The sequence below is a fragment of the Hoplias malabaricus genome, chromosome 3 (genome assembly GCF_029633855.1).
Source record: "Hoplias malabaricus isolate fHopMal1 chromosome 3, fHopMal1.hap1, whole genome shotgun sequence".
Lineage (NCBI taxonomy): Eukaryota > Metazoa > Chordata > Actinopteri > Characiformes > Erythrinidae > Hoplias > Hoplias malabaricus.
In genome coordinates this window covers 1,483,772-1,507,974 of record NC_089802.1, presented here as the reverse complement: position 1 = coordinate 1,507,974, position 24,203 = coordinate 1,483,772, and the positions used below count along the sequence as shown (strand labels likewise).

The 24,203-nt window shown below is 43.7% G+C and overlaps 2 protein-coding genes across 2 annotated transcripts; both read left to right on the top strand.

Annotated features, from left to right (window-relative positions):
- Nucleotides 1-715: 715 nt before the first annotated feature.
- fads6 (fatty acid desaturase 6) lies at nucleotides 716-9,416 on the top strand. Its single transcript, XM_066666638.1, has 6 exons — nucleotides 716-929; nucleotides 3,183-3,349; nucleotides 4,221-4,401; nucleotides 4,906-5,090; nucleotides 6,516-6,695; nucleotides 8,773-9,416. The coding sequence occupies exons 1-6, from the start codon at nucleotides 722-724 to the stop codon at nucleotides 8,920-8,922; spliced, it is 1,071 nt and encodes a 356-aa protein (XP_066522735.1). The 5' UTR covers nucleotides 716-721; the 3' UTR covers nucleotides 8,923-9,416.
- Nucleotides 9,417-10,059: 643 nt separating this feature from the next.
- Nucleotides 10,060-23,263, top strand: trim16 (tripartite motif containing 16). The gene is made up of 8 exons (XM_066665337.1): nucleotides 10,060-10,303; nucleotides 16,041-16,247; nucleotides 16,928-17,232; nucleotides 19,089-19,184; nucleotides 19,944-20,177; nucleotides 20,434-20,605; nucleotides 21,054-21,149; nucleotides 21,768-23,263. Exons 2-8 carry the CDS (start codon nucleotides 16,106-16,108, stop codon nucleotides 22,346-22,348), a joined length of 1,626 nt encoding a protein of 541 aa, XP_066521434.1. The 5' UTR covers nucleotides 10,060-10,303; nucleotides 16,041-16,105; the 3' UTR covers nucleotides 22,349-23,263.
- The last annotated feature ends 940 nt before the right edge of the window (nucleotides 23,264-24,203 follow it).

The following is a 24,203-nucleotide window of genomic DNA, read 5'->3' as shown; positions in this document are numbered from 1 at the left end:
GTGTGTGTGTGTGTGTGTGTGTGTGTTTGTTTGTTTGTTTGTTTTTGTACAATTTGGAGGCAAAGAATTGTCCTACGTTTCTGAAAACTATTACATTAAAATTTAAAATGTAAATAAAAGACTAAATGTAAGAGACTGTCCCAACAGCAGTTTTATAAATATATCGTGTATATTGTATATTGTAAAACTCAGGACGTCTGCTTTAAGGTCAATAGGTCATGTGCCGAAGAATAGTTTGCTGCGGTGTCAGCATCTGTTCCACTGGGAGAGCTTTATGCTGATCATATCTCCTCATCCCAGAGCTGGGGCGGCTTTACACCCCTCTGACTGACCTGACCCCTTGGCATTGGGCATGTGTGAGTAACTGAACATCTGTGTCATGTCCTGCCATTGTATGAAAACAAATCTGTGTGTGTGTGTGTGTATCCAGGCTCTCACTGCATTGTAAATGCTGAGCGTGTAGCTGTGGGAACTAGCAAGAAAGAGGGGAGGAGTGAGAGAGGGAGAGGGGAAGGAGTAAGAGACTAAAAGAGAAAGAGAGGGACGGAGGGAGGACGAGAGGCTGAGAGAGGAGCGAGAGCGATAGAGAGAGAGTGTGTGTAAACAATATTCAGCCAGTAGATCAGAGTTTGTGAAGGAGGTGTTTTTAGGCATTTGTGTGTGTGTGTGTGTGTGTGTGTTTGTGTGTACATGCACATGACAAGAGTGTGAGTCTAAGTGCATGAAGGACAACCACAGCATGCAGAAGGTCCCAGAGGAGTGGAGAGAGGGGGATAGAGGGATGCAGAGAGGAGGAGAAGAAGACAAAGAGACGCTGATGATGGAGCTGACGAAGCTGGTGCAGAAAGCAGTGAAGGAGAGCAGCTGGTGGGAGAGGAGGGGGATAGACTGCAGCATTCTGGCCATGGCTTTTATTAGCCTTCCTGCAGGTATATCACACACACACACACACACACACACACACACACACACACACACACACACACACACACACACACACAGTGTCATTTGTTTAGTGTTTGTTTACTGCTTTGTCGGTTAATGACAATAGGAAAAACTGTACCAGGTCATAATGGATACAGTGTAAATGTCCCTTCAAAGATGTGCCTTAAATGTTTCTCTACTTTTCAAGGAAAAACCTCAGAGTTAAGACACAGTTTATGGGATTAACGTCAAATAACACGTAAAACTCCAAGGAAACACGGCGTAAAGGATTGCTTTAACTAAGAGTAATGAAGGCGACTGAGTGACACTAATGTGCCTTTTATTCTGAGAGTTGGCACATAATGCCATTGTCATTCTAACTCTTCTAGTCAGACACTTGCCCGTATTCATGTCTCTGAAGACCCCACGCCGACAAAGAGCTCCCAACTTTGAGCTTTTACAAATCAACCTCAGCTTTTCAAAATAAAACACCTTTATTTACCGCCAACCTTTCTTTTCTTGAAAACCACAGAAGAGTTTCCAGGACCGAGGCTTAGACTGGTGTCCCGTGTGAAGGTCCATTCATCCCCTGAAATACCACTTTCTCTAAAGACACACAAAACTGAAGTTATATTGGGATCATTTCTTACATCAACAATAATAAAAATAAATGGGTAATTACTGTGAAATTTTATAATTTAATAATACTGTGAATTACAGGACACCACTTTTGTGGAATTGTTGCTTAAAATATGTGTCTGATGGGGTGTAGCATCTCTGTTCCTAACACACACACACACACACACACACTATAAACTCTCAGTGACTGAATAACTTGAATTTGCCTCAGAGGAAGCATTTCTAGAACAATGGTTCATTTTTCTCTGACTTGTCCAGTTCTTACGGTACGTTCTCCCTCCTTAATCCCACAGTTCTGAGATTGCAGGCCTCTTGCTGTGTGTGTGTCTCTGTGTGTGTGTGTGTGTGTGTGTATGTGGTCCAGAGAAATACAAAAATCTTTTTTGCATATTTACATTATGGGGGTAAAATAATGCCCCTATAATTTAAACTAGTTTAGTTTAAGGTCGGGGTACGGATAAATATTAAGGATAGGGTCAGGGTCAGGGTCAGGGTCAGTCTGCAGTAAATGAATTCAAGTCTATGTCATATTCCCTGGAACCACAGAGGCATGACCGTGTGTGTGTGTTAAAATGTGTGTATTCCTCACCCTCTAGGTGCATGGTTTTTGAGTGTCAGTGTTTGACAGATTTTGGTCATTTCTGCTGAAAGACACTCTTCTCGCCCAATAGTGGTTCTGCTAGGAGGCCCGGGTCATAATGGATCCACAAATACGTTTTATTTACAATCCATTCAGACTTGGATTGGTTAGTTTCTCTTTAATGGATCGTTCAGTGACATTTGGAAAAACTGGTGTAACACTGTGTACTGAAGCAGAGAAATGTGCTGGACACTGGCAATAAAGGGGATTCACATTTGAGTGTTTTATACATATATAGAGAGTGATTTAAATGTGTTTTTTATTTTAATACATTCAACTGCACAATAACGTATTATTTTTATAAAGATATAAATTATACTGTGATCATTTTAAGGCAGTTGAACACATTTAAAAATAATGCTAGCTTCCAGTGTTTTAAATTTAGCATCTTAGCGCATAGCAACACAAACAGGGATTTAGCCTCCACAAAAGCCTTTTCTTGAACATGACATAAAAATCTAATTGTATGAGTTTAGAGAGACTCAGATACCTTCGCATATAATGTCCATTTGCTGTTATTTGCCCAGGATTAATGAACCCCTGGTTTAAGTTCTGAGTTTAGATGAGAGGAATTGGTGTGGTATAAGAACTGTTAGCTACGTTTGCATCAATGCTCCAGTGCAAACCTAATGAAGAAAACGTCTTTAGGGAGATACTCTGAGTGTGAACCTGTCTCTCTGACACCTGAGCTCTTTGACCACAGTCAGCATCCAAACCACCGTGCAGCTCTGGTTTCTCTGGTTGTCATGGAGACCGACTGACCCACTGGGTTCCCCACACTTTACCGAATCCCTTTGGGCAAGTCCAGTTTTCCACTCATTGCACCCATTCAGTTGCCTTTTACAGTCAAACCATTAATGCGTGCTGATTTTTCACACAAGGATTCCCTGACCGTGTTTGCTACCTTAGCTTCATAGCTCCAATCCAACTCTCTCTCTCTCTCTCTCTCTCTCTCTCTCTCTCTCTCTCGCTGTCCCAGCTTTCCTGTTGTTGGGGTCCTCTCAGGTGGTGTGTTTTGTGTCGGGTTTGTTGGTGATGGGCATGGCTCATGCTGTAATAACGGTGAAGGGGACACACCTGTCCAGTCACGGAGCTCTGAGTGAATCCACAGCATGGGGTCAGTTCTGGGCCGTCTTCTTCATCGAGGTGAAACTTACATTCAGTGACACTGACTATCACGAGTCTGGGGCCCCTTGTTTTCTTTTACAAATATTCTACAGCATGTTAGTTTTGTTTTTTCAGGGAAGTAAGAGCAGGTTTCAGCTCAGAATTAAGGTTTTAACAACAAACAATGAGAAGCTGCATTGTATCATCCAGAATGCATTTACAGCATCACAGTTTTCCACTGTGATTTTACAGCAGGTCTTTACACTGCTACAGTTGCCTCCCAATAAAAATTCATGGCCAAAGCATTATTATTATTATTATTATTATTAAAATAATATTTAACCATTTAAAAACTGGGGTGCCAAGGGTCACAGTGGTATAAATATTGGCCGTACCCAAGAGCACAGATGGCGCTCTCCTCCAACGTTCTGTTTATGATGCTAGCACAGTGTCTGTCAAAATATTGTAATTATAAAATCAATGGATTAAACAGAAATAAACTGCATTTTACCGTATTTTACAACATATCATTGCTGTCCAATTAAAAGCATGTATCTCCCAAAAAAGTACCTTTACAGGAGAAGGAAACAACCTTCTTAATCTTCAATAGAATTAAATGTATGAAGATATTTCCAAGTAATTTGGGAGTGTTTTGATTGGTCCGTTCATCATTACATTCACACGATGTGGAGGACAGCTGCTGTGTTCAAATGATGTAGTAAACTAAACATCGGTGAAAATGGAGATACGTGTATTTAATTGGATATATTTCGTAGAAAGCTTAGCATAATTTAGTTGTTGTTGCAGTGGTTTTCCCAAACAACTGACCTGAAATATAGATGTATATTTGTGTGTCCATATCTGTATGTATTTATGTGTGTGTGTGTGTGTGTGTGTGTGTGTGTGTCAGGTGTGTGGATCATTTACTGCGAGAGCGGGTGTGAAGGCTCATGTGAAGATGCATCATGCTCACACTAATGTGATCGGCCTGGGAGACTCCAGCACGTGGAAAATCCCCTTCCTGCCCCGCAGTGTTTACCTGTTCATCGCACCACTCGCTGTTCCCATCATCACACCCATAGTCGCCATGGGTATGTGTGTGTGTGTGTGTGTGTGTGTTTGAGAGAGAGAGAGAGAGAGAGAGAGAGAGAGAGAGAGAGAGAGAGAGAATGTAGGCTTCAGGATTTGTCTATTAAGATTAGACTGAGGCCCTCAGGGACATAAGAAAGAATCATTAGCAGCTCCTCTCAGATGTGTTGGTTATTTGGAAATTTGTGTTCAACAGAATTTCAGCAGGAACAACACTTTATATCACTTCAGTGGAAAAACATGAATGTGTAATGCCAACATGCCAAACTACAAACTACAAAAAAATAATTAAATATATAAATAAACACCAAATGGATGAACCAGAGGAAAAAATATAAAGAGGAAAAATAAGAGGATACCAGCCCTTTAAATGTAACATTATGATGGTCCAGTCATAAGTAAGTTGATGTGGAATGATCCCCTTGCTTTAACACGTTTCATAATGTTACATGTATGTTCTAATATATCTAATTGTCTGTGTGTGTGTGTGTGTGTGTGTTTTATAGGTCAGTTAAAGGGCCAACCTCTGTGGGCAGTTGTGCGTACAGTAGTGTGTGTTTTTGTAGGCGTGTATTCTCAGTACGCCCTGCTGAGGTGTGTATCTGGGCTGGAGTGTGGGTCGGCTCTGCTGGTGATGCTGCTGAGCAGAGCCATGTTCTCTCTGCCATACATCCATGTTAACATCTTCCAGGTGAGGAACACACACACACACACACACACACACACACACACACACACACACACACACACACACACACATATTTTGACCACACGCTTCTGAGTGGATATCGTGAGATGTACAGGAAACGCTGGAGGTGCTGTGTTCTCTCTTAAACGCTGCTACAGTTTCTCACAGTTCTGAATGGGATCTTTATGAATAATGTGCTCTTCCTCGAACAGTATCAAAGAATGCGTTTGTAGGAGGTGCATGGCGAATTTATTAGTTTTATTTCTCATTTTTCCCACTGCCCTCCTCGTTCTCACTCTCTTTAAGCCGCTTTGTTCCCTCCCTCTCTCCCTCTCCCAGTACTCAGGGTTAGGAGGTGAACATTGGCTTTGGTTCGCAGAGTTCATTTAGAAAAGAACAATCCATGCATGATTTTCCCAGCCTGAGACTTATTGTATTTCGTGCTGATCCTGTACGGTATTTGTGTCACTTTCTGCTGATACAGTGAGGTATTTGTGTATTTATGTCAGTATGGGGTCTCTTTTGAAGGAGTTATGTAAAGGAATATAAATGGCCCTTCCCTTTCTATATTTTGGGGTATGTTTATTTGAGTGTGTGTGTGTGTGTGTGCCTCTGTGAAAGGCTTGGCTGTTCTTTGTGTGTTCGTCTCAGTTTGTCTCTGTGGTGAACAAAATGTTCAAACAAAACGTCCACATGTTTTGTGCAGTGTGCAGTCTCTCAAGAGTCAGAGGCTCCTCTCAATAATGAGGCTGTTACAGCAACACTATTTTACCTTAAATCACTTGAATGTGATGCTTCACTGTGCTGTAATAGGATAGGGCCTCTTTCATTGCTAATCTGGGCTCAGCACTGCAGAAACTGCACTATGTAGGTTTTGGAAGAGGGTAGGAAACCCATTTCCCCTGCCCTCTCCTCCCCCTCCACCTTGATTTCAGGTCACTGCTCTACTCTGCAACTGTAGGGGGAGCCCAAGAGTGAAAATACCTTATATCTTATATACTTAGATACTTATATCTTACCTAGTGTTGCTTTAAGCGGCTGAATAATGCTACATACTTTACCAAAGCAAGCTTGCTCTCACCCTTACTGAAAAGCCATTGCATACAATCACTTTGTGGAAAGCAGAAATCTTGTGGCATAAGTAGTGTTTTTACTTATTGGTGGGATCTGCTGATAGAGGAGCCCTGACGCGTGCATGTTCATGCTGCGCAGAGTGAAATAAATCATAGTAGAGTCAGGGCTCTCTGCGTGCTCCATGAACAAGGCTTTATTGCACAAAAGTGAGAACGGACTATATTCAGAATGGAGTATTGAGCTGATCCCTGTTGTGTTTAATTAGTTGATACTCTGTTTATTAACTGATCATCTGTTTGAGCCTTGTTTTTGTTTTGTTTACTACTTTATCCTTTGTTGTGTATTTGTACGCAGCACATTGGGTTGCCAATGTTTTCTCCCTCTCGAAGACCCAAGCGTATTTACCAGATGACCCACGGAGTCCTGAACCTCCCCAGAAACCCACTGCTGGACTGGACCTTTGGACATTCGCTTATCAGCTGCCACGTAGAACACCACCTGTTCCCGTCGCTCTCTGACAATATGTGCCTGAAGGTGAACACACACAAACACGCATGTTGTTATATAGTGTTTGGACATGGGTTCTTATCGTCACTGTCCGAATAATTTTGTCTGTGAGGAGTGTGGTGTGTTCTCTCTGTGTCTGCGTGGGTTTCCTCTGGGTGACTGTCAGTGAGGAGTGTGGTGTGTTCTCTCAGTGTCTGTGTGGGTTCTCCCACGCTCCAAAAACACACGTTGGTAGGTGGATTGGCGACTCAAAAGTGTCCGTAGTTGTCAGTGTGTGAGTGAATGTGTGAGTGTGTGTTGTTCTGTGAAGGACTGAAATCATCTAAAATGCATATTTTAAATTGGAGAGCGACGATATGGAGGTTACCTATGAATTATTTATGTGAATAGACTCACTTACATAAATAATAAATAGATAAAATCAGGGCTGATATGCTGATGTTAGTGTTATAAACACTGCGCTCACTGTCCACTCTGTGAGACACTCCTCCCTCGTTGGTCCACCTTGTAGATGTAGAGTCAGAGACAGTAGCTCATCTGTCGCTGCACAGTGTGTGTCGCTCGTCCTCTAGTCCTTCATCAGTGACACAGGACGCTGTCGGCTGGATGTTTTTGGTCGGTGGACTGTTCTCGGTCCAGACACTGAGGAGTTTAAAAACTCCAGCAGCACTGCTGTGACTGATCCACTCTACACCAGCACAACACACACTAACACACCACCACCACGTCAGTGTCACTGCAGCGCTGAGAATGATCCACCACCACATCACACCTGCTCTGTGGGGGACTTATTGGGCTCCTGACCACTGAAGAACAGGGCTAAAGTGGCCAAACAATGTACGCAGAAGCAAAGGCAAATTCACAGGCTATTTGAAAGTCAGCCAATGGAGTCAAATGTTGAGTTTCAAGCAGATGTTAGTGTCATTTGCATGTGTTTCAACAGAAGAGCACGTGTTCTGAACAGAGCTACTTCAGTATTGTGTAGAGGAAGAGTTAAAGCAGTGAAGCACTAGCCACTTCCTCCTGGAATTGTCATGCACTGCATAGTTTATATTTCCCACTGTGAAACACCAGAGAACGCTCCGGAGAAACGTAACCATTATCTAACGATGGGAAATGAAACTCTGTGTTGTGTGTATCATTATATATTTAGCTCTGTTTTGATAGGTACATTCTTTACTTCATGATCATTATTTGTTTTTTTAATGTGTGTTCTCCCTGTGTCTGCGTGGGTTTCCTCCGGGTGACTGTCTGTGAGGAGTGTGGTGTGTTCTCTCTGTGTCTGTGTGGGTTTCCTCCGGGTGACTGTCTGTGAGGAGTGTGGTGTGTTCTCTCTGTGTCTGTGTGGGTTTCCTCCGGGTGACTGTCTGTGAGGAGTGTGGTGTGTTCTCCCTGTGTCTGTGTGGGTTTCCTCCAGATGACTGTCTGTGAGGAGTGTGGTGTGTTCTCTCTGTGTCTGCGTAGGTTTCCTCCGGGTGACTGTCTGTGAGGAGTGTGGTGTGTTCTCCCTGTGTCTGTGTGGGTTTCCTCCAGGTGACTGTCTGTGAGGGTGTGGTGTGTTCTCCCTGTGTCTGTGTGGGTTTCCTCCAGGTGACTGTCTGTGAGGAGTGTGGTAGTGTAATAAAAGAGCGAGAGTAAGGTAATGTACAGTTCATAAAACTTGCTGAAGTCTGAAGTCAAAGCTTTAGGTTCCACAGCGTGTCTGGACTGTGATAAGTCACATGAGACTTAGCTTTAGGATTAATGGTCAGTTCAGATTAATGCAGTGGACAGCTTATTAAAGAAATACTTTCCACATAATCCCCTCTAAAGCCCAAAAATGTAGACGATTGGTCGAAAAATGTTTGGTGCCTGGAGCTGACTTTAGTTTTATATTGGAGCCGCAAGGTGAAACATGATAATGGCATTCAGCCCTGAGTACATCCCTTTACTGAACCTTTGGACATATTGTGTATTTCTAAACTTGTTTTGCTGACTTTATTTGCTCTCTCTCTCTTTCTCTCTCTCTCTCTCTCTCTGTCTCTCTCTCTCTCTCTCTGTCTCTCTCTGTCTCTCTCTGTCTCTCTCCCTCTCTCTCTCTCTCTCTCTCTCTCTCTCTCTGCAGGTGAAGCCCATAGTGTCTCAGTATCTGAAGGAGAAGTCTTTGCCATATCAGGAGGACAGTTACCTCTCCCGTCTGCTTCTGTTCTTTCATAAATACCAGGAGCTGATGGTGTGGGCTCCTCCCATCACTGAGCTGGTGGGGGTGCAGTGATGGAGCAGAAAAGGAAAAAAAGATGAGAAACTTTCTCTTTTTGTGGCTTTTTGCACTTTCTCCAGAAGGGGAAGCTTTGCATACAACAAGACATTTGCACAGATATCGTAACATGCACTGAGACGTGTAGATGCCACAGCTTTCTAACGAAGCATTTCAATAATACCTACAGCAGCTTTACCAGTGAACGAGCGAGAATGTAAGGGGTGTGTGTGTGTGTGTGTGTGTAAGGATGTTTTCTGCAATGATTCTGATCATAAAAGGGTTATGGAGTCACCTGTTGTATTAAGAGTTGTGTACAGGGTCAAAGAGTTTCAGGTTCCAATAACACTTGAGTTAAATAATGTCTGAGCTCCTCCATTCATCCAGCTTCTATCAGGATGAGACGTAAAACCTGACTAGCTCTAGTCTTCTTTTGGGAACGGGTGGTCTAAAATCTCCATAGTGATAGATGTGAGAAACATTAAAGCAGAATTAAATTAAACATAAAGATAAGCCCGTTATCAGACTTGTGATTTTAATCTCTGCCTTTGCCTCAGCCATCAATATCCAGAAATCCAAGAGAGGATAATTAACCTCCTTCTCTCTATGTCTCCCTATGTCTCTCTCTCTCTCTCTCTTTCTCTTTCTCTCTCTCGCTCTCTGTCTCTATCTCTCTCTCTCTTTCTTTCTCTTTCTCATTCTCTCTCTCTTTTTCTCTTTCTCTCTCTTTCTCGCTCTCTATCTCTCTCTCTCTCTTTCTCTTTCTCTCTCTCTCTCGCTCTCTGTCTCTATGTCTCTTTCTCTCTGCCTCTCTCTCTCTTTCTCTCTCTTTCTCCCTCCCTCTCTCTCTCTCTCTCTCTCTCTCTCTCTCTCTCTCTCCCTCTATCTCTGTTTCTCTCTCTGTGTCTCTCTCTATCTCTATCTCTCTCTGTGTCTCTCTCACTCTCTCTCTGTATCTCTCTCTGTCTCGCTCTCTCTCTCTCTCTCTCTCTCTCTCTCTCTCTGTGTCTCTCTCTCTGTCTCTCTCTCTCTCTATATATAAATATATTTCAGTAATTCCATTCATAAAGTGAAACGTGTGTATTACACTCATTCATTACACACAGACTGATATATTTCAAGTGTTTATTTCTTTTAATTTGATGATTATAACTGACACATAATGAAAACCCCAAACTCAGTGTCTCAGAAAATTAGAACATTGTGAAAAGGTTGAATAGTGAAGACACCTGGTGCCACTCTAATCAGCTCATTATTAACTCAAAACACCTGCAAACGTCTTTAAACGGTCTCTCAGTCGAGTTCTGTAGGCTCCACACTCATGGGGAGGACAGATGACTTGACAATTCTCCAAGAGACAGCCGCTGACACCTTACACTCGCAGAGCAACACACAAAAGGTCAGTGCTGAAGAGGCTGCTGTTCACAGAGCTCATTAGGTGTCAGTTATAATCATCAAATTAAAAGAAACAAACACCTGAAGTATATCAGTCTGTGTGTAATGAATGAGTGTAATACACAAGTTTCACTTTTTAAATGGAATTACTGAAATAAATCAACCTTTTCATGGCCTGTATCTATCATTAGCTGCTGTAAATTTACCCAAATCACTTGAGAGCGGTTCCAATAAAACTTTAATATATGTTTCAATAGATTTCTGAATACAGAACCCTCCAGAGTCAAATATATCCAGTCTTTACCTAACGACTCTCACTGTAAATCAGCATTAATGCTAGCAGTCCTTCAGATCCTTCAGAGTTCAGTGCTTTTAGCCAAACGTTGTGAGTGTGACTGGGCATGCTCCGTTCTTTGCTGTGCATCATGTTTTTTTTAAATGCCTTGGGAACAACAAGCTACCGATTACAAAGAGACCGGTCACCAGTCTTGAGATCAATGCCAACAGGGTTGAGTTTTAAAAGAGCGCTCTGGCCTTAAGTTATCTCTTATGTTATATGCCACATTTTGTTATATTTCAGCCGTCCCGGGGAGAACAGAGCCGTGGCTACTCCAGGCTGCGCCTCATTAACTGCGCTATGTAACTGTTGGGGAGGGGGGGGGGGGGGGGCAGGAATAGTCCTCCCACCTTCAAGATGCATCATCAGAAGAGGGTTTTCCAAGTTATTTTCACAGTCAAAAGTCTCTTCAAGTCTTCCATGCTACAGCTGTAGGAGATAAACACATACGTCCATCACGAGGCACAAATTAGAACAAGAGTCCAGCCAAATACATTAAATACTGCATCTCAGTGAAAAAGGTGGATAATAACAGGCGTAAACGTACACTGTTAAACTGTATGAAGTGTTTTTTTAATGTGTTGAAATATGGTATCGAAGGGCTGTGTGTGTGTGTGTGTGTGTGTGTGTGTGTGTGGCAGCTATTATTTAATGCAGCTCAATGTATATCAGGTGCTCTCTGCTGTTCAATAAGGGCTTTGAGGCAAAAAGCGTCCAATCATGTTCATTTACTATGATCTACGAATAACAATAAAAACTGGAATGAATTTACATGCTGTGTGTGAATGTGTTTTGTGTGTTTTGTAGCAGCAGAGGGCAGCAGCACTCATCTCGCTCTGTTTCAGGTTTAAAAGAGACGTACTCTACCCCTTTTCCACAGAGGAATCCAGTTCTTAATTAACCTTTGGTCAAAATATTACAAGGATCAAACACTACAGAAGTGTTCTCCCTCTGTGTAAACGGTCCTGTTCAGAACGTCTGGTTCAGTGCCTGTTACTGAATAATAAAACTTTATTTTTTTTTTAGCAGTTTAACTTCAGTTCTAGTCTTTCTCTGTCCTCATTTTACACTTTAACTAGGTTCTCTGTTCTTTATTTGTGTCTGTGTACTGAGCTTTGCATTCCCAGATAAACGCGGGTCGAGCGCTGTGATTGGAGAGACTCCAACAAGGTGGTGGGACGATCCTAAAGTCTGTGCAGTTGACGTCATACACCAGATCTGCTCCAGATAAATACGTTATTGTGAACATGCTCTGAATGTTTTCATATGTCCTGTTTAAACACCGCTGTTAGTGAAGGGACAGAATTGTTCTGTAACTATTGAGGATTACTATGTAACTACTAATCATTAGTAGAAGACCAGAACAGTGCAGGGAAATGTATTCAGACTGAACAAGTCGCCCAAGTGAATGACACTTGGTGCCAATGAGAGGGAAGAAAACACACGACCACGACTGAAACTTTGTGCCTAATTTCAGACAAACGTGACGTAACTATTCTCTCTTTGAATCCATATTTTAAAAGGTTTATAGTTCTGCACTTACTGATTATAGTCCCTATGTTTAATCCATTCCTCAGCACTCAGGGCCCCCACAGAGCAGGTGTGATGTGGTGGTGGATCATTCTCAGCGCTGCAGTGACACTGACGTGGTGGTGGTGTGTTAGTGTGTGTTGTGTTGGTGTAGAGTGGATCAGACACAGCAGTGCTGCTGGAGTATTGTGTATCACTGCTAGACTGAAAATAGTCCAAAATATCCAGCCCACAATGGCCTGTGGCTTCTTATGGAGGGCTACAGGATAATTATATCCATGAAGCCTTTATAATTCCAGATTTTATGTTAATGATAGATGTTTATAACACATATGTAGGCTATAGGATATTCTTCACTGTAATTTACATGAAGCTGCCAGACACATTGCACCTCTGTCTGTGAGGAGTGTGGTGTGTTCTCTCTGTGTCTGTGTGGGTTTCCTCCGGGTGACTGTCTGTGAGGAGTGTGGTGTGTTCTCTCTGTGTCTGCGTGGGTTTCCTCTGGGTGCTCCGGTTTCCTCCCACAGTCCAAAAACACACGTTGGTAGGTGGATTGGAGACTCAGTGTCCGTAGGTGTGAGTGTGTGAGTGAATGTGTGTGTCTGTGTTGCCCTGTGAAGGACTGGCGCCCCCTCCAGGGTGTATTCCTGCCTTGCGCCCAATGATTCCAGGGAGGCTCTGGACCCACCGCGACCCTGAACTGGATAAGGGTTACAGATAATGAATGAATGTAAAGGCAGTGAAATCTGTAGTGATACAGGAGGACTGTCTGTAAACATGACAAACATGGCACATTTGGGATTTAAATTACTGAGAAACTTTCACAACAATTACATTAACCCACAGTTCCATGTAAACCGAAGGCCTGAACATGTCGGTTATTGTGACAACAGGGTTCAACACTTTGTGGGATGATCAACCACTGAATTGTGAAATAGTTTGTAGGGAATATCCACACGCTGAATAACAGCTAATGTGGTCAAATGACAGTAATGAATCTGAGATAGAGAACAATGTCAGACATCAGGCAGCATGATTTAATGTAACACAGTTGTTTCTGGTTCCTCTCACCACCACTGGGAACATTCCTGACTCTGTAGGTTTCATTTTCTCTGGAACTGAGACCTTCACATTAAACCTGAATGACTAAGTAAACCTTTTAATCAAGTGGAAATTAACAAATACAAACATATACATCTATAAAAACCCTCGGAGTTCAGGTTCATTATGTTGTTATTATTCTATTTTACCACTATATTAAACCCACTGTTGAGGGAACTTACTGCATGTAGTAGAGTATATAATATATAAACTACACCAAAATGCACGTCTCTATGTTACATTCTTAAAAATAATAGCGCTACAAAAGGTTCTTTAAGTGATGCCATAGAAGAACCACCTTTGGTTCCATCCATCCATCCATCCATTCATTATCTGTAACCCTTATCCTGTTCAGGGTCACGGTGGGTCCAGAGCCTACCTGGAATCATTGGGCGCAAGACGGGAACACACCCTGGAGGGGGCGCCAGTCCTTCACAGGGCAACACAGACATACACACACACACAATCACACCTACGGACACTTTTGAGTCGCCAATCGACCTACCAACGTGTGTTTTTGGACTGTGGGAGGAAACCGGAGCACCCGGAGGAAACCCACGCAGACACAGAGAGAACACACCACACTCCTCACAGACAGTCACCCGGAGGAAACCCACACAGACACAGAGAGAACACACCACACTCCTCACAGACAGTCACCCGGAGGAAACCCACACAGACACAGAGAACACACCACACTCCTCACAGACAGTCACCCGGAGGAAACCCACACAGACACAGAGAGAACACACCACACTCCTCACAGACAGTCACCCGGAGGAAACCCACACAGACACAGAGAGAACACACCACACTCCTCACAGACAGTCACCCGGAGGAAACCCACACAGACACAGAGAGAGCACACCACACTCCTCACAGACAGTCACCCGGAGAAAACCCACGCAGACACAGAGAGAACACACCACACTCCTCACAGACAGTCACCCGGAGGAAACCCACGCAGACACAAGGAGAACACAACACACTCCTCACAGACAGTCACCCGGAGGAAACCCACGCAGACACAGGGAGAACACACCACACTCCTCACAGACAGTCACCTGGAGCGGGAATCGAACCCACAACCTCCAGATCCCTGGAGCTGTGTGACTGCGACACCTACCTGCTGCTCCACTGTGCCGCCCCTACTTTTGGTTCCATAAAGAACCATTTTTGTTTAAGAAATGTGAAGGTGTGTGTAAAGAACCTTTTAAAGGTTTGAAAATCCATTACTCAGTCTTAAGGTTCTTTACCCATTTAAATGTATCAGCGAAAATGGTTCTTTATGGAACCAAAAGTGGTTCATCTGTGGCATCGCTTAAAGAACCTTTTGTAGCACCTTTATTTTTACAATCGTTTGCTCGCAGGACTCTTGGACTAAATCTATTATCAGAGAAAACAGATGGTGTTGTGTTCTGAGGTCTTCCAGTGGCTCTTTCCAGTATTTTATAGATTTATAACTGATTTGTATTGTTTTATTTACTGTTATATGATATTACGATTAATGTTATTATCAAATGTATTTTAAGATCCCCTGCTACAGTGTGTATTTACACAAACCTCCTCTCATGCCTTAAACTCATGTGAGAATGTTCTGGTGGTTTGAAGTCTCTCACGGTTACGTAAGAAAGTCACTTGTGTAATTAAGTCAGTGAGTCAGGTGGAAGAATGTGAAACTGGAGTGTGTTTACTGCGGTGTGAGTGTTTTTGATGCACTGTTAGTGTCAGTAGGAACCAAATCTCCCAGAATATATCTCCTCAGTCTCTGCAGTTTCTCACAGGCACCAATAAGAAAAGGTGGGGTTTTCTCTTGTTCTAAAGCTCAGAGGAAATTTCTGTGTGAGTGGTGGATATCTCGCGCTAAATAGATGTAGACCTAAAGCAGACACGAGACACACGACAGAGACTAGAGAAACACTCACACCTGTGGACATTTGCACAGCAATCCACCTACCAACAGGTTTGTTTGGACTGTGGGAGGAAACCAAAGCACCTGAAGGATATCCAAACAGACGAGGGGAGAACACACCACCCTCCTCACTGACCGTGACCGGAGGTGGGGTTCGAACCCACAGCCCCAGGACGCTGGAGCTGTGTGGCAGCACCACCATGCCCCTCCCCCACCCCACCCCCACCCCCCAACTACACACTCGTCTCTCCTGAAGCTCCCCGTTATCTCATTTCTCCTTTAACTCTGTAAAATCCCAACTCTCCTTTCTGCCTAATGTTCTTACCCTTAAGAAAGCGTATGGTTAGGACTCCTGAGATGTCAGTGAGCATCTTTTTAATGACAGTTTTCCTCTGTGAGGTGGGGGTTGTCTTTGGTTTGAATGGAGGAACGTTCAGAGGGTTTTAAAGCAGGAAGACAAGACCTCACCCAGAGATTACGGTTGTCTTCCTCATCTCTCTGGTGGGTTCTGCGACCAGTGGCTCAAAGTATATTTCAGAGGGACAGAGGGTTAGACTTACAATGAGCTTCAGATCATGAATTACGTGTCTTGGGGGGCGGGGGGTTACTGATCAATCAGACCTGCTTTAAAAGCAGCAGACAAGAGAGTGGTCTCCTCTGATTCAGAAGTGAAGTCTCTACATGATACGGCTGATGTGTCAGCACTGTTCTGCTCTCTCTGCTACTATAAAACAGCAGCTTCCTCACCTCCCTCCCGCCCAGCTGTGTAACCCAATGTGAGGGGTGTGTTTACAGGCTGGGGAGTGGTTCACACACACAGAAACGTTTTTAAAAGGTCTTCTTTCCACCCTTCCCACTCAGTGGCAGAGAGCAGAAGACACAAGCACCTCACGAAGACCTCGTCTGCTGGAGCACAAACCTCGAACATGGGTCCACAGGAGAACGGAGTGAAAGAGGAGATGGTAACAGAGGTGAAGAGTGGAAAAGAAGAGCAGAGGATTAAGAAAAACATCCAGGAGGAGCCACAGAAGAATGAAAAACCGGGTGGGAAAGAGGAAGATCCTCCTGGTAAGTTGTGAAACCCACAGAACACTAGATACTTAGTAATGTGTGTAATTTTGCAGTTGATGCAGTGGTGTTTCTCAGCAGTTTTTTGCACCTGGATAGCACTTCTTAACTTTGCAAATTTACCAAACAGCTGCCAATGATGCGACAATTTCCCAACGTATAAATAGAGAACACACCACACTCCTCACAGACAGTCACCCGGAGGAAACCCACACAGACACAGGGCGAACACACCACACTCCTCACAGACAGTCACCCGGAGGAAATCCACACAGACACAGAGAGAACACACCACACTCCTCACAGACAGTCACCCGGAGGAAATCCACACAGACACAGAGAGAACACACCACACTCCTCACAGATAGTCACCCGGAGGAAACCCACGCAGACACAGAGAGAACACACCACACTCCTCACAGATAGTCACCCGGAGCGGGACTCGAACCCACAACCTCCAAGACCCTGGAGCTGTGTGACTATGACACCATGCCACCATTTTATTCCAAGTTATTTTGCACCATTTCTGTTGGTCTGGTCAGAGTGAAATTTTCATAGTGTGATGTTAATACTTTCAATCTATGCCAATAAATTTAAAACAAAAGATCACAAATCTTCCAAAAGTGATGATATAATACGTATGAACAAATTAATAAATAAACAATGACAAACTCTTCCAGGTGAGGATGATGTGGTGTGTGACTCATGCATCGAGAGTCCAAGGAGGGCAAAGAAGTCGTGTCTGACCTGTCTGGTGTCCTACTGCGAGGCTCACTTGAGACCTCACCTGGAGAACACCAAGTTCCAGAGCCATAGGCTGGTGGAGCCTCTGAGAGACGTAGAACAACGTATGTGTGAGACCCACGACTCCCCACTGGAGTTGTACTGCTGCCTGGACGCGCGCTGTGTGTGTCAGGAGTGTGTATCAGTAGAACACCAAGGACACGAAACACTGCCTGTCGCACAGGCTCGCCGCAAAGTTGAGGTACTGCAAAATACAACATTCATCCCTCTTCTTGTTCTTTTTCTGCTAGCATCTGCCCTTATAACGACCCAAATCCAAACTCAGGGAAAAAGAGGAGTACCTTCCCACTGATTACAAAACAGTTTAGAAAGAGAAAGAGAAACAGTCTTTACTCACTAAGTTACTTAAATGGAAATAAACCTATTACAGTTTGAAACTACTTTGGAAAGTACACACACATTTTAACTTGTTACAAATGCACACCAACACTCTAACTACACTCGTGGTGGTTTCAGTGATCAGTCATATTGGCCACTAGACAATATAACACACCTTCACACTTCAGATGAGTGTGAGAGAGCTCTCTAACTGCTGATGGCATTAACACTGCTGTGGAGTTAAGGTCACTTAATCAGCCAGCTTTAGGCCTTTCTCTGATCAAACCTTCAATGGATAAATATCAGTTGATCTCAGGATACAATGACCCATTCACACTTGATGAGGGGCCACAGTTTCCTCTGTATTTCAGGAGACTGGATTAGTACTAATGCTGGGTTCTGGTTTAGGGCTGTGGTTGGAGTTTGGGTTAAGGTGTAGTTTGGAGTGATCAGGGTGGTGCCGTACTGGCATTTGAGGTAGAGACATGGATAATGGTATGGACTGAGGTATGATTTGCAGATACAAGTGCTGGGGTAAAGATGAGGGTTCTGTTAGCGTGGCATTTATAGTAAGGGTTGTATTGGAAGTTGGAAGTTGTTGGCAATCTGATGTGCTGGAATTTGGAGTAGAGTTTACAGTGGGTGATATTTTGGAGTCGCAGAAATCTCAATGTGTCATTAATAGAAATGATAATGATGTGCTTTGGTTTGGTTATGAGCTCGGGACTGTTGTAGTGATCACAGCTCAGGACAGTTGTAGTGATCACAGCTCGGGACTCTTGTAGTGATCACAGCTCGGGACTCTTGTAGTGATCACAGCTCGGGACTCTTGTAGTGATCACAGCTCGGCACTCTTGTAGTGATCACAGCTCGGCACTCTTGTAGTGATCACAGCTCGGCACTCTTGTAGTGATCACAGCTCGGGACTCTTGTAGTGATCACAGCTCGGGACTCTTGTAGTGATCACAGCTCGGGACTCTTGTAGTGATCACAGCTCGGGACTCTTGTAGTGATCACAGCTCGGCACTCTTGTAGTGATCACAGCTCGGGACTCTTGTAGTGATCACAGCTCGGGACTCTTGTAGTGATTTGTTAAAGGAAAAATACAGATACATCCAAGAAAAAAAATGCTACAGTGAATAGTTACTACACTTGCTACAACATTGTTTATGTCCCACATATTTCCCACTTCCCATAGCGAGTTTTTTCTTTTTTCTTAATTTCTCTACAGTCTTGGAGAAGGCGTTAGGGTGAGGTTGTGTTGGGATCTGCATAGAGATTAGTGAGATACACAATGATGTGCTCTGTAATAATACTTCTAATACAACTGTAAGCTAAATGGTGAAAGACAGAAATTCTGTGAGGGTTATTTTATCTGCTGGGGAATTTGGTAAATACTTTTTACCCTGGATCCCCCGCGGCCACCAGTGCTGTGTGAAGACATGCCTAAAGAATGCAGACCTTCTCACACTGCATTAACATATTCCACCTATGTTAGGAACCTACACCTGACACAATGCAGTGTATGTTCATATGTCCCTGGATTATAATAACCTTATACCAAGGCATGTGGTCAGTAAAGATTAGCTGTAGCCATGTGGTATATTTGTCTTTCTTCATGTTCCTGAAATAACGACCTAGAAAGAGTACAGTAGGCATCGTATTCTGTTTTGCCTCAATACTTGCCTCTGGGGAACCAAACTATGTGTGTTTCCACAGAAAGAGCTCCAGGACAAGCAGAGTGAAGTCGCAAAGACAGTGACAACAGCAGAGAACTCCATCAGCAAACTGCAGGGCCACATTCAGGCCACAGAGGTACAGTTACATTAATTATCTGTGAAAATCTATAGCTCTCCAGGTTAATCAAACAGATGGGGGGCTTTTAGAGTTATTAAACTCTTACGAAATCTGGTTCCTATCACCACCACCGTGGACGTTTACGACTTAATCAGTTTTCTCTAGAAGTTCACGTCTAACCACTCGGAATGACTTTGTAAATCTTAAGCATTACATTATGCAGGAAACTGGGCTTGTGGGTTGAAGTTGAAAATATTTCGCCACTCAATCATCAGTGACGTCACAGTGTGTCACAGGTTTCTGTGCTGGCCACAGTTAAATATAGCAGTGTGATTTCAGCAAAGAGCTGATTCAAACACACACATGCATTACACATTCGTAACTTCTGCATAACAATGACAGGCACCCTGTCTTTGTAAAGAGGCATTGCTCTTGTTCGAGATTCAGGACTGAGACTCCGCCTCAGCCCTCAACTGGTCTCAGTTAAAGCCTTTATCTATGTTTTTAAGATGCTGCCTGAATGGCTGGAAATGTAAGTATTTTACAGGAATTTCGAGTTAAAAACTGACACCCCACCTCCAGTGAAACTGCCTTGTTTTCATTTTAGAAATAAGGCAGCTGCTATACCTTCTTTCAGCTTGGTTCCACATATTTAAAGGTGTATTTTTTGTAATATAGTGGTTCTTTGAGCTTAAAGGGGTGTGAGAGTCCTGGTGACATGAATCCTTGCCTCTGACAAGTCTGTACCTGTGTGTGTGTGTGTGTGTGTGTGTTTAGGCTTGTGTTGCCGATATAGGTGCAGTTCTCCAGGAGCAGTTCTCTGTGCTGCAGGCGACTGTGGAGCAGGTTCGTGGAGAACTGTGCGAGGCTCTGGAAGCTGAGCAGCAGCGCACACTCGGGCAAGCTCACAGCGTACGGCAACATCTGGAGCAGTGCTGCACAGAGCTCAAGAAAACACACACACATCTGGAGAAACTCACCAAGGACAAAAATGACGTTGACTTCCTTCAGGTATCAGGTCTATGGCAGCGGTGTGATTCCTGTTTGGAGGAAAAACAAAAACATTCCCATGTGTTTTTTAAATTTTATAACACACTTGGTTTCCAAAGATTTGTACACACCCACTTTTTATTTAGCATTGTGCCAGTGTTCTCTGGAGGGATGGAGCTCAAGCCTATACTTCTGAAATGAGTTAAAAGGGGTTTTGTGATCCAGAAATAATTATCAAACATCTGCGCCCTGTTGGTGTGTGTGTGTGTGTTTTTAGGAGTACTCTCAGTGGAAGAAGAGCAGCTGTGATGTGTCTGTTCCAGTGGTGTCTATGAGTCTGACTGACTACCTGCAGTCCTTCAGTCACATCATCACACACACCACGAAGGAGCTGTGTGACAGTGTGCAGACCTCATACAGAAACCTACTCAAACAGACCTGCGCAAACGGTCAGTTTAACAACCACAGTGTGTTAAAGAACACTTGCAGATTTATGTGTCACCATGTATCAATATCATCAATACACTTCTGCCAAATGCTTCATTACAAACCACTTCAGTGCGGTACAATTAGAGCCTGACAGGACCCAGCTGTCTCCTGCTATTAAAGGGCTGTTTAACCAGGGGGAGAATGCTGCTGTGGGGCTTGATCCTTGTGATATTTTGACCAAAGCGCACAGTCGCTGCGGTTTTATTAAGATCTCAGAGCTGCGTGCACTTGTGGAAAAGGGGAAGGATATGTCCTATTTAAATGTTTTAAATCTGCATGAGATATCCCTGTGCTCACTGTTAAAACACGACACGCTAGAGTCACACCCTCAATGTTACAGACCTCAGCACAACAAGGTGAAGTGAACTATTGTGAAGTAAAAGTGATATTTCTGCTCTTTTCAAACAGAAAACAAACAGGTCCAGCCCACACATCAGGATCATGGCGCCGTAAAGCGGAACATAACTCTCCCAGACCCACAGATCAGAGAGGACTTCCTCAAGTGTAAGAGAATTCAGTGGAACCGAGCGTGTCTGTGCATGTCTGTGTGTGCTCTAGGATAATGTCCTAGAATGTACTGAGTGGGGTAACTCTGAATGTACTGAGGGGGTATGTAAGGGTGTGTGTCGTTCACACTCACATTGTGAGGATCTGACTTCCTTGTGGGGACCATCAGTCTGAACAAATTAATGAATGTAATGTCCCCACAATTCACAGATAAATGTAAGTGTGTGTGTGTGTGTATGTTCATTTGAATGTTACAGACTGAGGCAAACAAAGTAAAAGAGGAAATTCAAATGCATATCACAGCGTTCACCTAGACTTACTGGTTTTTAGAGGAACACACACCACAAACATGCTAAAACACACAATATAGCTTGGGCAAACTTATAGAAGCATATCTTGGCTTACTGACGACGTCGGAGAGTGTTTACACTGGTATTATTTGGGAGCTGCTTTAAGACAATTGCACAGTATGATTTTAAGGTTCTGTGATTGACAGAAACCCTAAGAATGAACTAAAACACTAAGTGGTGAGGCCCAGTGTAATCTCTTTCCATGGGGCCAATAAAGCCAATAAGTCGAAGTATAATAGGAAACTATTCCCTGTTCCCTGTCCAGATGCCACTCCTTTGAGTTTTGACTCCAGCACAGCTCATCAGTTCCTGCGACTGACAGAGGACGGGAGGAAAGTGACCAACACCACGCCATGGCAGCACAGCTACCCGCAGCGTCCAGAGAGATTTCTGCACTGGAAACAGGTTCTGGCCGCTCAGAGTTTCTACCAGTGCCGCCATTACTTTGAAGTGGACGTTAGCGGTGAAGGCGTCCATGTTGGATTGACCACCGAGGGCATTATTCGTCATAGCGCTAACGAAGACGGCTGTCTGACTGGACACGGCTCCTCCTGGTGTCTGCAGTGGAACGGCCGGGGGTTCTCCGCCTGGCACCAGGGTCAGGAGACACCCGTCATCGCACCTAAGTCCACGCGGCTGGGAGTGTATCTGGATTTCGCTCGAGGCTTTCTGGCTTTCTATGCAGCGAATGAAGGAATGACCCTGCTGCACCAGTTCCGGGCAGAGCTTAAGGAACCCCTCTACCCCGCCTGCTGGCTGCCCAAGAAGGAGAATGTGGTTCTGCTTGTGGAACCGGGACAAGACATGCCACTGAAGAGCCCCTCACCACCATGCTCTCCACCATAAAACAAATACACACACACACACACACACACCACTCTGAGCCATCTTCCTAAGGTCATTTTAAAATTTCAGTATGCATTCTATGTCCCAAAGTGTGTAGCCACCTGCTATAATCATTGAACTCAGCTACTTCAAGGTGAACCTATTGTGGAAATAGATGTTGCACACACACAGGTTTCCCCCCACAGCTTGTATAACCTCTATAGAAAAGTATGAACATAATGAAATGCTCTTGAGCCTAAGGTCACAACTGCCAGTGCCAAGCATCAATGGAACTGTGTTTACTGAAGATGGAGTGCCATCTACTCCTTTTGGAGTGAGTTGGATCGGTGTCTGTTGTCCAGAAATAAGCACCCAATGTCAGTACCTGACCTCATTGATTCTCTCGTGGCTAAACACCTTCTGATCACTACAGGAATATTTTGTGTCTAGTGTAAAGCCTTCCTGGGAGAGTAGAGGCTGTTGCTGAAGCAAAGGGGGACAAACCCTTGAAACATTTTTGATGGGCTGTGGTCCACAACCTTAAGATCATTTCATGTGGATTTCTTGTAGTCCGTATATAACATAGTGCATAGTGCATTTCACATTTTCTTTAAAATGATATAATAGAAATTGTATTTAACTTTGAAAATATTGTTTGAGCCTGTGATTTTGCAGAAAAATACTTAAGAAGAAACGTATACATTTCATTAACTTCCAATGAGGTCGAATAACTACAGGGCACTGTTCATGTCTTGAATTCAATTCAAAGCACAAAGGTTTACTACAATAAATTGGAATGAAAGTTACCTTAGAGTTTCGTGACCGCGATTGTGTTTCTGTATTAGATTGTCATTGTGTTTTATTTGTACCTGGTCTGAATGCATGTCTTTTCTCAAATGGCAATGATATGTGTGAATGCTGACTGTAAATAAACCCCTCCATCCTCAATGAGCTCTGTGAGAGCGTCTGTTTTATCTCAGCAAACTTTACTTAATGTGCAGCATTATTTCTCAACTGTAAATCATCTTTTTAAGCAAATATTTTCTTTAATACTGACACAACTTCAGCTCAGATGTGTTCATTCATAGGTTTGTAAAGAAATGTTACCCACATCTCATTCATTCATTCATTGTCTGTAACCCTTATCCAGTTCAGGGTCGCGGTGGGTCCAGAGCCTACCTGGAATCATTGGGCACAAGGCGGGAATACACCCTGGAGTGTACCAGTCCTTCACAGGGCAACACAGACACACACACACACACTCACAAACTCACACCTACGGACACTTTTGAGTCACCAATCCACCTACCAACGTGTGTTTTTGGACTGTGGGAGGAAACCGGAGCACCCGGAGGAAACCCACGCAGACACAGAGAGAACACACCACACTCCTCACAGACAGTCACCCGGAGGAAACCCACGCAGACACAGAGAGAACACACCACACTCCTCACAGACAGTCACCCGAAGGAAACCCACGCAGACACAGGGAGAACACACCACACTCCTCACAGACAGTCACCCGGAGGAAACCCACGCAGACACAGAGAGAACACACCACACTCCTCACAGACAGTCACCCGGAGGAAACCCACGCAGACACAGGGAGAACACACCACACTCCTCACAGACAGTCACCCGGAGCGGGAATCGAACCCACAACCACCACTGGAGCTGTGTGACTGTTACACTACCGCCCTTGTTACCCACATTTTTCAAAAATATTTTATTTTTACTCATATATTACCCCTAAATTAAACCCTTTTAAATTACAGTAAATATTCTACATGGTACTGAAAAAGTGAAGTAAAATTGTCCATAATTACAGTTCTCAATTACACATAAAAACTTCCTCGTATTGTTTACATGTGAACTA

What these genes read in the sequence shown, in the direction of transcription:
- fads6 (XM_066666638.1), top strand. Translation starts at nt 722, where the DNA reads ATGAAGGACAACCACAGCATGCAGAAGGTCCCAGAGGAGTGGAGAGAG. An exon ending in TCCATGTTAACATCTTCCAG is followed by an intron (nt 5,091 to 6,515) that starts GTGAGGAACACA and finishes ATTTGTACGCAG; the next exon opens with CACATTGGGTTGCCAATGTT. An exon ending in CTGACAATATGTGCCTGAAG is followed by an intron (nt 6,696 to 8,772) that starts GTGAACACACAC and finishes CTCTCTCTGCAG; the next exon opens with GTGAAGCCCATAGTGTCTCA.
- trim16 (XM_066665337.1), top strand. Translation starts at nt 16,106, where the DNA reads ATGGGTCCACAGGAGAACGGAGTGAAAGAGGAGATGGTAACAGAGGTG. An exon ending in AGGCTCGCCGCAAAGTTGAG is followed by an intron (nt 17,233 to 19,088) that starts GTACTGCAAAAT and finishes GTGTTTCCACAG; the next exon opens with AAAGAGCTCCAGGACAAGCA. An exon ending in GCCACATTCAGGCCACAGAG is followed by an intron (nt 19,185 to 19,943) that starts GTACAGTTACAT and finishes GTGTGTGTTTAG; the next exon opens with GCTTGTGTTGCCGATATAGG.